Source organism: Triplophysa rosa, unplaced genomic scaffold (genome assembly GCF_024868665.1).
Source record: "Triplophysa rosa unplaced genomic scaffold, Trosa_1v2 scaffold16_ERROPOS7159779, whole genome shotgun sequence".
Classification (NCBI taxonomy): Eukaryota; Metazoa; Chordata; class Actinopteri; order Cypriniformes; family Nemacheilidae; genus Triplophysa; species Triplophysa rosa.
In genome coordinates this window covers 92521-105787 of record NW_026634173.1, presented here as the reverse complement: position 1 = coordinate 105787, position 13267 = coordinate 92521, and the positions used below count along the sequence as shown (strand labels likewise).

At 39.8% G+C, this 13267-nt stretch overlaps 1 protein-coding gene across 2 annotated transcripts in view; it reads left to right on the top strand.

The window, feature by feature from the left end:
- si:dkey-88l16.3 (low-density lipoprotein receptor-related protein 2) overlaps nt 1–12841 on the top strand; it is a 91114-nt gene extending 78273 nt beyond the window's left edge. For both annotated transcript variants that reach the window (XM_057327072.1, XM_057327071.1), the window contains exons 37-52: nt 492–721; nt 1189–1318; nt 1395–1585; nt 2486–2672; nt 3625–3840; nt 4443–4626; nt 4705–4906; nt 5455–5619; nt 5716–5922; nt 8419–8965; nt 10837–10962; nt 11207–11314; nt 11386–11619; nt 11851–12124; nt 12213–12327; nt 12766–12841. In XM_057327072.1, coding sequence (XP_057183055.1) covers nt 492–721; nt 1189–1318; nt 1395–1585; nt 2486–2672; nt 3625–3840; nt 4443–4626; nt 4705–4906; nt 5455–5619; nt 5716–5922; nt 8419–8965; nt 10837–10962; nt 11207–11314; nt 11386–11619; nt 11851–12124; nt 12213–12327; nt 12766–12819 — 3170 coding nt within the window. In that variant the 3' untranslated portion in view covers nt 12820–12841. The remainder of the gene's footprint in view (nt 1–491; nt 722–1188; nt 1319–1394; nt 1586–2485; nt 2673–3624; nt 3841–4442; nt 4627–4704; nt 4907–5454; nt 5620–5715; nt 5923–8418; nt 8966–10836; nt 10963–11206; nt 11315–11385; nt 11620–11850; nt 12125–12212; nt 12328–12765) is intronic.
- Nucleotides 12842–13267: the final 426 nt, after the last annotated feature.

Sequence of the window (13267 nt, the reverse complement as noted above, 5' to 3'; positions counted from 1 at the left end):
CAAAAATGACACGTCTGGCATTTTACCAAGCACACAGAACCGGTGATGCAGCCACCTCAGTCCATCTGGTGATCTATCGCGCTTGTACAGCGCTTTATTGTCCAAACGCGCAGACAAATGAATAAATTTGAGGCTGAATCACAATGTTTTGCTTTTGTTTGGGGACGTTAACCATGTTCTCACGCAGATCATTACTGTATGAAAAGCGTGCTCTGAGCGAAGGCGTGATCACGTTTTTGCCCAGGCCTTATGATTGATGACTGATGCTTGTGCCACATTTCAAGAGCTTCCAGCATGCCCCTCGGTGCGGGGCCCTAATAATCCTGAGAAAAACAATTGGGCTTTGCATATAGGGAGCAGCTGGAGGTGCTTGAGCCCTAACTAAAGCAGAGCCAGAGAGACATAGACGGTGTGCTTTTTGTCAAAAGTCAGTACAGAAAATATGCATGTGGAAATTGTATTTTATAAATAATTTGTGGTTTATCTTGCAGTGGTTGAACACTGCCCGAGCGATCGTTTCCAGTGCAGTAATGGTCAATGTGTGGCCATGATTCTCCGCTGTGATGGATATGCTGACTGCCATGATCATTCGGATGAGAAGGGCTGTCCTCAGCCCCCACACTGTCCTGCGGAGCAGCTCTGCCCCCACACTCATGAGTGTTTGCTTAAAGAATGGTTCTGTGATGGAGATGAGGACTGCAGTGATGGGTTTGATGAGAAGGTGAGGAACGCACTGGTGGTTCCTCACCTTCTCATCAAACCCATCACTGCCAAATCCCTTTTCACAAGTTCAAATGTTTAATTCACACACCACAGAAAACCACTGCTCTCTTTTTGAGCAGTCCCACAATTGGCACTATCCTGACAATTTTATGCTACATGTCAGATTTTCTTACCCTCAAGTTGTACCGCTGGGAATGTTTTGGGGAGGGAGGGGGTTGTGTAAGGGATTAGTACTATGTTTTGTATGGAGGTAACAAAATGTGACAGGGTAGCACAAATCAACAGAACAGGCACAACTAATTGCAAAGGTTTGGGGCAGGGGTTACCATTTACTGTTTCGAAAACTTAATGACCTAAATGACGATTACAAAGTTTGTACTATTCAAACAAACAATAGTGATGAACCTGAATTCATTTATCCAGCTGTGAAACGCAATCCCACGATGTTTCTCTCTTCCTGTCAAGAACTGCAAAGTGACACCACTAGAGTGTGGAGCGTTCCAGTGGTCATGTGCATCTAAAATCCAGTGTATACCTCAAATGTGGAGATGTGATGGCATGAAGGACTGTGATGATGGAAGTGATGAATCTGGATGTGAGTGTATGTTTCTGGACTTCCTGCCAGTATTTGTTGATTATAACTTTTAAGTGCAAGAGGGTATTTTTTCTAGGTGGTCAAGTGAAATGCCCAACGCATTTGTTTCGTTGTGGAAGTGGTGAATGTGTGCAACCAGACCTGGTGTGCAACAGGGTCCCTAACTGTGTGGACGGTTCTGATGAGGGTGTGGGGTGTCTGAAGAACAACTGCTCTAGTATCAGCCTGTCGTGCCAACACTACTGCATCAGTACTCCACATGGAGCGGTCAACCTTTTTTACTTATTTATATAAATGGGTCTGTTTATAAAGGCACTTTAAATTCAACGCATCTGTTGCAGAGTTGACCTAAATGTATTGTGACGTATGTCCGAGTGAAACGGCTTTTGAAATGAGAGCATTTTTTAGGGCAGGACTTTATTTCATCCATCGAGAACTGATTAGATCATTGTCAATTTGAGGTCAAGGTTGTTGGTTAGATTATAAGGGCATATAAATAAATAAATGCACTGATAAGTCATTTATAAAAACACTACAATATCCCCAAAAATTAGTTGTCAATTTCACTGTGACTTTAAATTACATCATGACCAATTTCAAGATTTAGATATAGTAGTTTACAGTAATTTAACAGATTAAAGATGTCATAGTACAGTTCTTGTCATTTGTTGTATTAGCTATCTGTCGTTTTAATTTTATAAATGTAATGTACATTTTGCTTTGTATCTCTACAAAGCATGGTAGACATCATTGACATCCTGACCGTACATGAGGGGTTTCACATAGTAATGAAATGAAAATGCATGATACAGCAATGCATGCTTTAACTTAAATTGTCTAAAGGTCGTCTGATTCCAGCGTATCTTCCCCTCCACATTCTATTTTGTCTGAAGTCCGCTCTGAATCAACTCTGAAACAGATGAAAAATCAAAAAATGTATTCAGCCATTTCCGTACAGATCCGTCTAAAGAATCAAAGTAGACTATGCAACAGATGTGCTGACTTCTAATTTGGTGTGGTGTGTGGCTGCACAAATTTTTGCCATGCCTAAAAAGATACTCATTTGACAAATGTCTTCGAATGGCAAGCCTGCACCTATTACATAAAATGTTTGAATTTATCTCTTATATTTGGCAATGTATGTTGAAAGCTTTTTTGTGTTTCCAGAGATGTGGCTGTAAGACTGGTTTTAGGCTCCAGTCTGATGGTTTAACCTGCACTGATATCGATGAATGCACAGAGATTCAGCCTGATGTCTGTAGTCATAACTGCCTCAATACTCTGGGCTCCTACTTGTGTCAGTGCCATCCTGAATATATACTAGAACCAGATGGTCAGAGTTGCAAGACCTCAGGTATCAGACAGCAGCAGCTTGTTTGCACCATAGAATGCATTTTATCAGGGCAAACAACATTTGTGGTTGCAGTTTTCCTTTAAGTAATATCTTGTATGTATATCTACACAAAATTAAAGGGATAGTTCAGAAGCAAAACAAAATTATCCCATGTTTAACACACCCTCAAGGCATCCTTGGTATATATGATTTTCTTTGACGAATACAGTCGGAGTTATAATACCATTTATTCTGGCTCTTCCCAGCTTTAAAATGGGGGTGAATGGGGCATGAGATTTGGAAGCTTCAAAAAGTGCATCCATCGATCAAAATACTGTTCCACACGCCACCGTAGGGTTAATAAAGGCCTTCTGAAGCATATTGTTTACAACTTTATGAACTCTATTTACGTCACTTACGTCAACCATCGGCTGTGCATGCGCAAGAGAGTGGCATTTTGGCAAATGACGCAGGCGTGTTGTAAGTTCTGTTTTTTTTTTTTTGCGATGTCCTCTGCGCTGGCACATTCGTCACTGGAACTTGCTACACACTTGCATCATTTGCTGGAATGCCACTCTCAAGAGCATGATAACAAAAGTTAGACAGTACAGTTTATAAAGTTGTCAATGTGAATATTTCTCTTAAACAAACGGATCGATTCGCTTCAGAAGGCCTTCATTAACCCCATGGAGCCATGTCGAGAAGTTTTTTGATCGATGGATGCACTTTTTGGAGCATCAAAATCTCATCCCATATTTACTCCCATTTTAAAGCGAAGAAGAGCCAGGATAAATGGTATTATAACGTCTGAAAGAAGTCATATACACCTAGGATGCCTTGAAGGTGAGTAAAACATGGGGTAATTTCGTTTTTCAAATCGATATTCATTCAATGTGTAATTTTTTAAAGTGGCCTTATAACCAAATTTATACAAAAGAAATGTGTATGAGGATGTGGATTGTTTTACATGCAGAGGAGCCTAGTCTCCTGGTCTCTGGGCAGTACGAGCTGTTGAGTTTGGGTCTGCGGAGCTTCAGTATTCAAGCTCTTATAACACCAGGGCATAAGTCCATCTTCTCTCTGGGCTACGACCAAAAGGAGAGAAGGGTGTACTGGGTCAGTCTGGAGGAAGAGAGCATCAAATATGCCTTCCATGGAGAAAAGAACAACATTGGCACAATTGTCAAAGGTAAAGAAAGATGGTGCAAAAAACACTCCAGCAAATGCATAGCAACAGGCTAATAACGTCTCACAACACATTAGCAATTGATTAGCATCCCACTAAATACTTCTCCGAATGACCTACAGTAGCACCTGCTTAGCATACCACAAACAACAGCTGTGTCCCTATTTGAAGGCTGCAGCATTGAATCTTGGGAAAGCATAGGCCTTGAAGGATACATGTGATGGATCCTTTGTCACGGGAAACGGGGGACTGCCTTACCAGTTTTCAGTCGCGCTGCTGTGACGCAATCGGTCTTGAGATGCAGCCTTCAATTGGGACACAGCTAATCTATCAGAATGCCGCAGCAATTGCTTAGCATTTCGCTAACAACCTCTGAGGATGCTCTTGCAACCGCTTAACTTCTTATTAACCTCTCACAACATCCCAGCAACTTTTTAGCACCCCACTAACTACCTCTCAGAATGGCCTAGCCCCTGCTTTGCACCTTTTTTACTAAGTGACAAGTGTCCATTGGCAAGCACACGTCCCAATTTCTAGTCTAGTTTTCAGATGTTGTTTCAGCCCTGGCAGAGAATTGCTCTATTTCAAAACATTTGCTTGTTCAGGAGTGAAGTCAGACTCCATTGCTATCGACTGGATTGGAAGGAACCTTTACTGGGTAGATGGTGCAGCTGGTCAGATTCTGGCTGTGAGATTGGGCAGCAGCATTGTAGCACCACAAAACTACATTGTAATTCTGGATGAAGATTTGGAGCAGCCTCGCTCACTTGTGCTTCTGCCGCAGAAAGGGTACATATAACCTCAAGGTGGTGCTGTTTTTTTTTTTCTCCTGACTGTCAACATTATAGAATGGCTGTGTGCTTGCAGGATGATGTTCTGGTCAGAGATTGGTGGTAGAGCACAGATTGAGCGGTCTAGCATGGATGGTTCGGAGAGGAAGGTGGTGATCAGTCATGGTTTGAGCTGGCCTGTCAGCATCACTGTGGATATCTTGACTGACCGACTTTATTGGACTGATGAGAAACTCAAATGTATTGGCTCAGCCACACTGGATGGAGAGAACATGAGGGTAATTAAATATTTGATGTTTATGTTGGTGTGCTTTTGTTTTAAAATCATCAAGAACTCGGATGCATTAACTTAAAGGCTTTTTCACACAAGGACAACGACAATAACTAGAATAATAAATTAAAATAATTTTCTAAATTGAAGAGAATAGCTTAGTCTGAGCCCCAACTATAATGAAAGCGTATGAGGAAATATAGTAGATCACTTTCAGAGCATTTTTCTTTAAGATGATGAACGATAAAAAATTGACATCTATTTAAATTTACAGGGCTCGCGTGTGTAAAATGGGAAATTTGCAGCGCATGAGGCTAGAGTATACTACATATCATTGTTCGTCTTTGTGCAATATTGTTATAGTGATAGAGCCTTTACTTCAACCAAAATAAAACATTTATTTTATCTTCAATCCATATGTTTCAATCCAAACGTTTCACCTTTGGTGGAATATAAGAGTTCTCTCTCTCAATGGGGTCTGGAGCTGTTAAGGATCATAAAAGTAGTCCTTAAGTCATGAGCCGTATTCCAAGTTTTCTTGACGTCTGTTAACAGGTACTACAACTATTTGAGATGGCCAGTCCCTTCTCTGTAGCTGTGTTTAATGACTTTGTTTATTGGTCCGACACACGTAGAAGATCCATTCAGGGGGCCAACAAGCTCACTGGCAAGAACCGTAAAATTGTTCTTAAAAGACCAAGTCAGCCATTCGGCCTCAAAGTGAGTACGCATACTGTACATACTTTATAGAAATGACCAATGTTGTTGTTACCTTGACTTCCTTTAGCACAATGAATGTCTTTGTCATTTGTCTAGGTTGCCCACCCGTTTCTACAGCCCAACGTGACAAGCCCCTGTGAGAGGCTGAAATGTTCCCACACATGTCTGCTAGCTCCAGGGCTTAAAGCTGTATGCCGCTGCCCAGCAGGACACTTGCTGGCAGCGGACGGACTCACCTGTTCCTCTCCTGTCGAGTCCTCATCATCTTTCCTTCTACTTTTATCTCCTACCATGATCACTCAGGTGCATGGAGAGGAATAGATTGTGGGGTAGTTGTAAAATGCATGTTTTACTTAACTCTCCGTCACTGATAGAGAGTTTGTAGGTGTTTCTGCTAACAAGCTGATGATTTGTTTAAGCTGTGTTTAACATGTAGTTAAGAATATACATGTTTTCCTCATGTCATTTAAAACTTGTGTACACTCTAAACAACCCAGCACTTTTAGAGTGTGTGATCCATCCATTCTCCTGTGGAACACACAAGAAGATATTTGAGAAATGTCACAGTGGTTTTGTGTCCATACAAAGGAAGTTGGATTTTACAATGTTTTTTACGATATCATCTTTTGTGTTTGGCAGAAAAGAATGTCATACCATGTTTTGAATGATATGAGGGTGAGTAAGCAGGGCTCTAGACTAACTTTTTGCACTGGTGCGCCTAACTTTTTTTCTTAGGTGCACCAGCACAAAAGTTAGGTGCACCCAAATTTTCGACCACATCACATTTAACGCCGCAGTTTTACCAGTTCATTTCTTTTTAAATCGCTGTCCATATAGGCAAAATTGACTTGTAAATGATTAACTAACAATATGGTCAACATAAAGTTCTTTATTTGAAGCACAATTCTACAAGAAAGGTAACATACTGAAAAAGTGTTGGTGCTTAAAGTGCTTCACTGAACTGAAACTTAAAACATCTCAAAATAAATGGACCAGGGCTTGACATAATCTGGGAGGTTGATGGCTCCGTGTCAGAGCATTGCTTATGATTTTCGGACCGATCAGGACTTGACATTATTCACGAAAAAGTTGTCAATCGTTCTTTTCATCTTCTCTCATCATCCGCGGCTACATCCACTCTGTTTAACTGACGGGCCTATAGGCTCCTCCCCTCTCTGTCTGACTGCAGCACACGCATTTTCACATGAACACACCATAGGTTGCTCTAGACTTTTTTATTGTCCGTCATTTTGACTGACAGGCTCGTCAAAAATCCGTCATAATCTATTATTACCCGTCACTATGGAGCAAGGTGGCGTTAGGTGGTAATTAGTATGTTCGTGACGTCATCACGCTGTACTTGCGTCTCGGAACTTGTTGTATTTTAATACAACTGAATGCCCAATAAAGCCGTTGTTGTTTATATTCATCTATATATTTAATGTTTATGCTCATATGTGATTCGATCTGGGAAAACTCAACACATGGTGCAAATTTATATATTACCGTTTTTGATACCAAGCCCTTTTCAAATCAGTTTTTATTTTGCTCATTGTACGTATGTAACAAAAGTTATGGCTGAGGTCGGCTGAAGCGCTAGGATTTTCAGGAACGGAATTTGGAGAAAAACGGGTTTAAAGTGATGAAAATAAAAGCACAACAGTCCAGTATCACAAGTAAAAGTAGTGAAGTAGTGAGTAGTGAAGTCTAAAAATACTGTACAAAACCGTTTGAATAAAACGAAAGTAAGGAAAATGGTGCGGGTACACTTAAAAGAACGAGAGCTCTGCCATTATCACTAGGAAACTCGCAAACATTACGGACAACAACTAATAAGCAGTGAAGCAAATTTTACCTTGTTTATCATGTGCGTAGTGTCTGGACTTTTGATCATCCCTTGTATGTTTTGCGATCGGATAACTCCCGGTGCTGCAGACGGGGAGCTGTCATCTCACGAAAACATTGTATGAAAAAAAACTTTGCATGCCGTAGTTTACACAGGACTGGCGGGAAATGTGAATTTGATACTCCTTCATTCTTCATGTTATGTAGTTTACTTTGATAGGTGAACTGTCTTTCCCAGCGCGACATCCGACGGGTTTTCCCAGATCGCTTCACATATGTATAGTCAGTAACAATGACGGGTGAAAACACGCACGTCCCTTCGCGAGCATATCACGCTCTAATGAAGGGAAACGGGGAGTTACAAATTGCCCTCATTGTAATCCGTCAAAATAGCTGACGGACGGACGAACGGCCTTCAGATTTTTCCGTCGCTGGTAAACATTTTTTGTCAATGACAGAGAATTTTCGGTTAACACGACCTCTGGTACACGCACTTACAGGAAAATCTGGACCACGGCCAATCCGAGGGGCGGTCCGCCCTTCACTATCTCTGATTGGTTTAGACCACGATATGGGCCTAATGTGTGTCTGTTGTTGAATCACAGGGAGACTTTCAGAGTCGCGGAGACTTTTTTTCTCCCTCGACCGGCTGGTCGCACTGGTGCGACCTCAGATTTTTCTTAGTCGCACCATTGAGAAATCAAGTCGCATGTGCGACCAAATTGGTCGCACTCTAGAGCCCTGGTAAGTGATGAAAATGTTCATTTTTGGGTGAACTACTACTTTACAGAGAAATCTGCAGTGCTGTGGGCATCCCCAGGACCAGAATTGATAACGACTGACCTAAATTTCTGCTTGTCAAAATACATTAGCATTTGGGAGCCAGAACAATAATGAAGTTAAAGCGTTCTGCACCAACAACCATCCCAGCCTTATTGTTTTTTTCCCACACAGATCTTCACACGAAGCCTGCAAGAGACTGGGTTGAAGAAATGGCCGGTGCACCGTGCTTTTGCTCTCCTCAGCATAAATGAGGCATCTAACTTTGACCTGCTTCTCAAAGACCGCACTGTTTTCCTCGCTGATTCTGGGCAGGGTTCTGTAGCCAAGCTGAAACTAAGCAGCTCTGGCTTCAGACCAGCAGGACATGTACTACAGCTCAAAGGAGACCTGGTGACTGCTTTAGCTGTGGACTGGGTTTCGCATAACCTCTACTGGAGCAGAATCAGGAGTCCTCAGCTTTACGTTACATCTCCCGGAGGAAAATACACTTTGCTTGTCCTGCAGGCTGAACTTCAGGAGACGATCTCCATTGCTTTACACCCTCCAACAGGCAGGCTGTGCTTCACTGCAGTCAGCCGGAAGGGATCTGAGCCTCTACCACAGGTGGACTGCGCACACATGGACGGGAGCAATCACACGCTGCTGTGGAGTAAAGCCAAGATGCCCATTTCACTTGCGTTTTCAGACACAGGAACAGCGCTGTACTGGGCAGATACGGGTGTGTGTTAAAATGAAAGCCAAAACGAAATGACAGAGAACTTTGTATGAATAGATTTAGGGCATTATGATTTCCGCGAACGGAATCGTGGAATCCTGGCATAAAAACAAGAGTTTGCTGTGTAAAGTGGAATGGTACAGAATCTGGTAGATTTAGAATCTTATTAACAAGGTAGCGCTAAAAAGCTAACAAAATTTAAATTGTGCTATGAATCAAGTCAGTAATTATTTAATTGTAGTTTAAAAATGTAATCTGCTTTTTGCTATTTGAGAAAAGCAGCTGTCAAACACACAGGTATTTGCGACGACCCATTAAAATAAGTCCTGTTAACTTAAACAAATTATGATATACCCACATGACAAAAACTGTAGTATACTAGCTTATTTACTGCAAATTATGAATTGTATGATAAAGTAACATCCCTAAAAAACTGCAACAATTTTAGGAGACTGTAAATATAAACCAGTATCTTACCAGTAGACGTTCTGCTTTTTTGCATTTATAAACATAGTTGTACATTATGCCCTGTTCTTGTGAAAAAAAATTCTCATTAAGTTTCAAAAACACAGTAGTATTTAGGAATTTTACTATATTTAGAGTGAATACTACAGGATACTGAAATGTTTTTTTGGGGGGGGCAAATATATTACTGTTGTGTAAATACGGAATCCAAAAAGAAATTTGGGCAACAATAAAACGGATTTTTATAGGGTGTTTGTAATCTATTCATAGAAAGATGTGCAATTTATGTGTGAACAGCTTAATGTGTGAAACCAAATAGCTGGGTGCTACTGAGGAATGATGCAATTAAAAAAAGGTTTAATGTTTTCATTAAAAAAATAATGAAAACAGTAAAAAAAATTGTTAATGTTTAATATTTGAAAGCAACAGAATTGTACAAATCAGGGCTTTGAACTTTACTCTGCTAACCTCAAAATTAAAAAGAATAAATAGTAACCTCAAAAGTAAAAAGAATAAATAAAACTGCTGTAGATGAACAAGCAAAACTACTGTAGATGAACAAGCAAAATCTGAAGGTTAAGCACTTACATCACTGTGTTGCACCCTATTCATTGAATCTTGTTTTTATAGGCCCGGTTTCACAGACACGTCTTAGCTTAAGCCAGGACTATGCCTTAGTTGAATTAAGATATTTATGTTGCCGTTACAAAAATGCCTCAGAAGCAGTGTTGTGTAAGTTACTCTGGAAAAGTAATTAATTACTGGTTACTAATTACATATGCAATAGTGTAATTAGATTACTGTACAAATTACGCTCTCCAAAAAGTATTTAATTACTTATTACTAATTACCTACATCAACCTTAATTCGTTAAGTGATTCAAGGATAGACATGAAACGGCTCTTTTAATTCAGTCAAATAAATAATATAAAACTACATATAGTATTATTAACTGACCAAAGTATTACAAATGTGAGAATTACACATTAAAGCACGGATTCTAAAGTTAGACTTTGAATTTTTATGTCAATTCCACTATTGCACACAACCTATATTACACACAGTATTTAGTTTAATTACTTTAAAAGTAACTAATTAAATTACAGAAAAAACAAGAGTAATCCCTTACTTTACTTTTCAAGGGAAAAGTAATTAAATTACACTAACTAATTACTTGGTAACTAGTTACACCCAACACTGCTTAGAAGAATACATTACTGGTGTGCATCTTGACAGAACAATGGCATAATAACATATTTTAAAATATTTCTGGGCAAGTTATATTCAGTTATGACAGGTCAAACATTCATTTTAGTCTGGGACTAGCCTTGTCTGTGAAACCAGGCCATAATGTACCAAATATCTCTTTCAGACAAATGGATCACTAATAACTGTCTTTGATTTCACAGGGGCTGGATCGATTAGCTCTATTGATATTGACGGCTCTAATTATAAGGAATACAATACTGGACCTGCTTTCATTGTGTCATTTGCCCGTATTGAGGACATCATCTTCTGGGTCACCCTAGAAAATGGTAATCTGCCCAGATACCACTGGATGGCATTGTACTGCCAACTTTCTGTCTCTTAATTGGATATAAAGAGCCCTTTATGTCCTCTGTTTTTATTACCAAAAATGCCAATAACAATAAGAACAACAATAAGATTTGTGACTGTGTTAATACAGAACATGTTAATACAATTTAGTTCCTTTCAAGAATGGTTTTAATATGTAATTTTGATGGGCAATTAAAACGTCATGCTTGCTCCCCGAAACAGGTACAATTAAAGTGTGGTACACTGACGGCTTCCAGCCCAAGCAGATGTGGTTTGAGGTGAAGACAAACATAGTAGAATTGAAAGCTTACAGCAAGTCCAGCCAGAAAGGTATCACTGTCTATAACCTTCTCTGAAGTCAACAATTCTTGTCTGATTCCCATCTATTCTTTCCCCACCAGGAACCAATTTCTGTTCTGAAAACAACGGGGGCTGCAGTCACCTGTGCCTGCCCTATCCAAGTGGGCGCACTTGTCGGTGTGCACAGGACTACCTTTCTGTAAACGGGACAAAATGCGTGTCCAACCTCAAGTGCCCCACGGGCAGTAAAGCATGCAGGGACGGCCATAAGTGTATCCCTGCTGCGAAGTTCTGTGACCAAGTCCCAGACTGCCAGGATGGCTCAGATGAAGACTGTGAGTGTTTGTTTGTTTGTCTTTATAGCATTGGTATTGTGCTTTCGAATGTAGCATAAACAATGCAGGAGATGTTATTGTACCTAATGGACAGTGAGCCATTTAAGTGATTAATCATTGATTTTATCGCAAATTATTGATTTTATCCCAAATGATTGATGAATTGAATTGAAGATATTTTGGATAAAAATCATATGGGATTGGAACTTGTTTTCCTTTGCATGTTAACAGGTGTTTCCGTAAAAACCAAATCGGGTGGTGTCAAATCCAAACCACCTCAAACGGAGGTTTCGGTCCAGAACCTTGATACTCGCTCCTGTGATGCTGAGCGATGCAGCAACCATGGTAGATGTGTAAAGGTGAAGGGAGAGGTCGTGTGTAAGTGTGAGGAGGGGTACAGTGGAGATCTCTGTCAGAACACTGGCTCCAGTCGGACAGCTCTTGCACTGACCCTCACTTTTCTCTTTGGAGGTGCACTGCTTGCCGCCGTGATCATGAAAAAGAGGTTTTTCCATTTCTTTAAAATAATTATTTCTGATTTCTATAAACCAGACACTTGTAATGTCATACCTTGCTCCCAAATATCTCTGCAGAAGGGTGCAGGCAGCTGGGCTACATGCTACGGATAAAGAAATGCTTGTGACTGACAAGGAAGAGTGCACAACCTTCTCTCAAAACTTTGCTAATGAGCTGTACAATCCAGAAGAGGTACACGCATTTTATTTAAGCTAAATCCAACATTGTTAATATGTGTAAAAAATGAGAATTGTCACGGTTGGCTCATCCTTATGTCATTCTAAAATTGTATGATACACTTACATGAAAGCTAAACAGAAATGTTTACCATGCCCAAGAAAATGGTGTTTTATAGAGCTTTGAAATACAACTGTCATGTACTGTCTTTTGAAGGCGAACGGATAACCTGTAAAATAAGTGATCATTGAAAATCTATCAAATTTATTGTATGGACTGATCTTTGGTGCATTTTGTCATTTTTGGAACAGCAACAGTAACAGCATCATTTACATCTGTATTTTGCATGCAGTTGATCAATTTCCATTTAGATTTTCCAAATAATTAGGTTTGACAATTTAATCGTCTTTTGGAAGTTTATTTAGAAATTATTTTTAACTCTCTTTCCTGTAGGATCCGATGAGCCCAGCTATCACCACACCTATCACCACACCTGCTGTCAGATAAATTTTGTTTCTAATAAAGGCATTGACATCTAAAGAAATGTGCCATTGATTATCTTTTCTAACAAAACATTTTTCTGTAAATGTTATATTTAAATGTTCATATTTTATTTTTTAAAACGTTTGACTTTCACAATTAGAGTTGGTCAGCATTTGTGTCAGTTTACAAGCTGCAGTCATCCGTAGGATTTTTTTTCTTTCATAAAGAAGACTTTTACCGAAATGCCCATAATGGGAAACTCCAGTGGGAGTGCGTGACCGTAACTACATTTCTTAGTTCATTTACATGTTCATCTTAGTTCATATTTCTTAGTCATTTACAGCTCCTGCAGTCATCATTCTGCTCTTTGTCTGAAGTTGTTTGTTTCATTCATATTTTGAGAATGGATAGTCTTTTGTTCTAGTATTAAGTAAAATATAGTTCACGAATGAAACCATTAACATTAATTGAT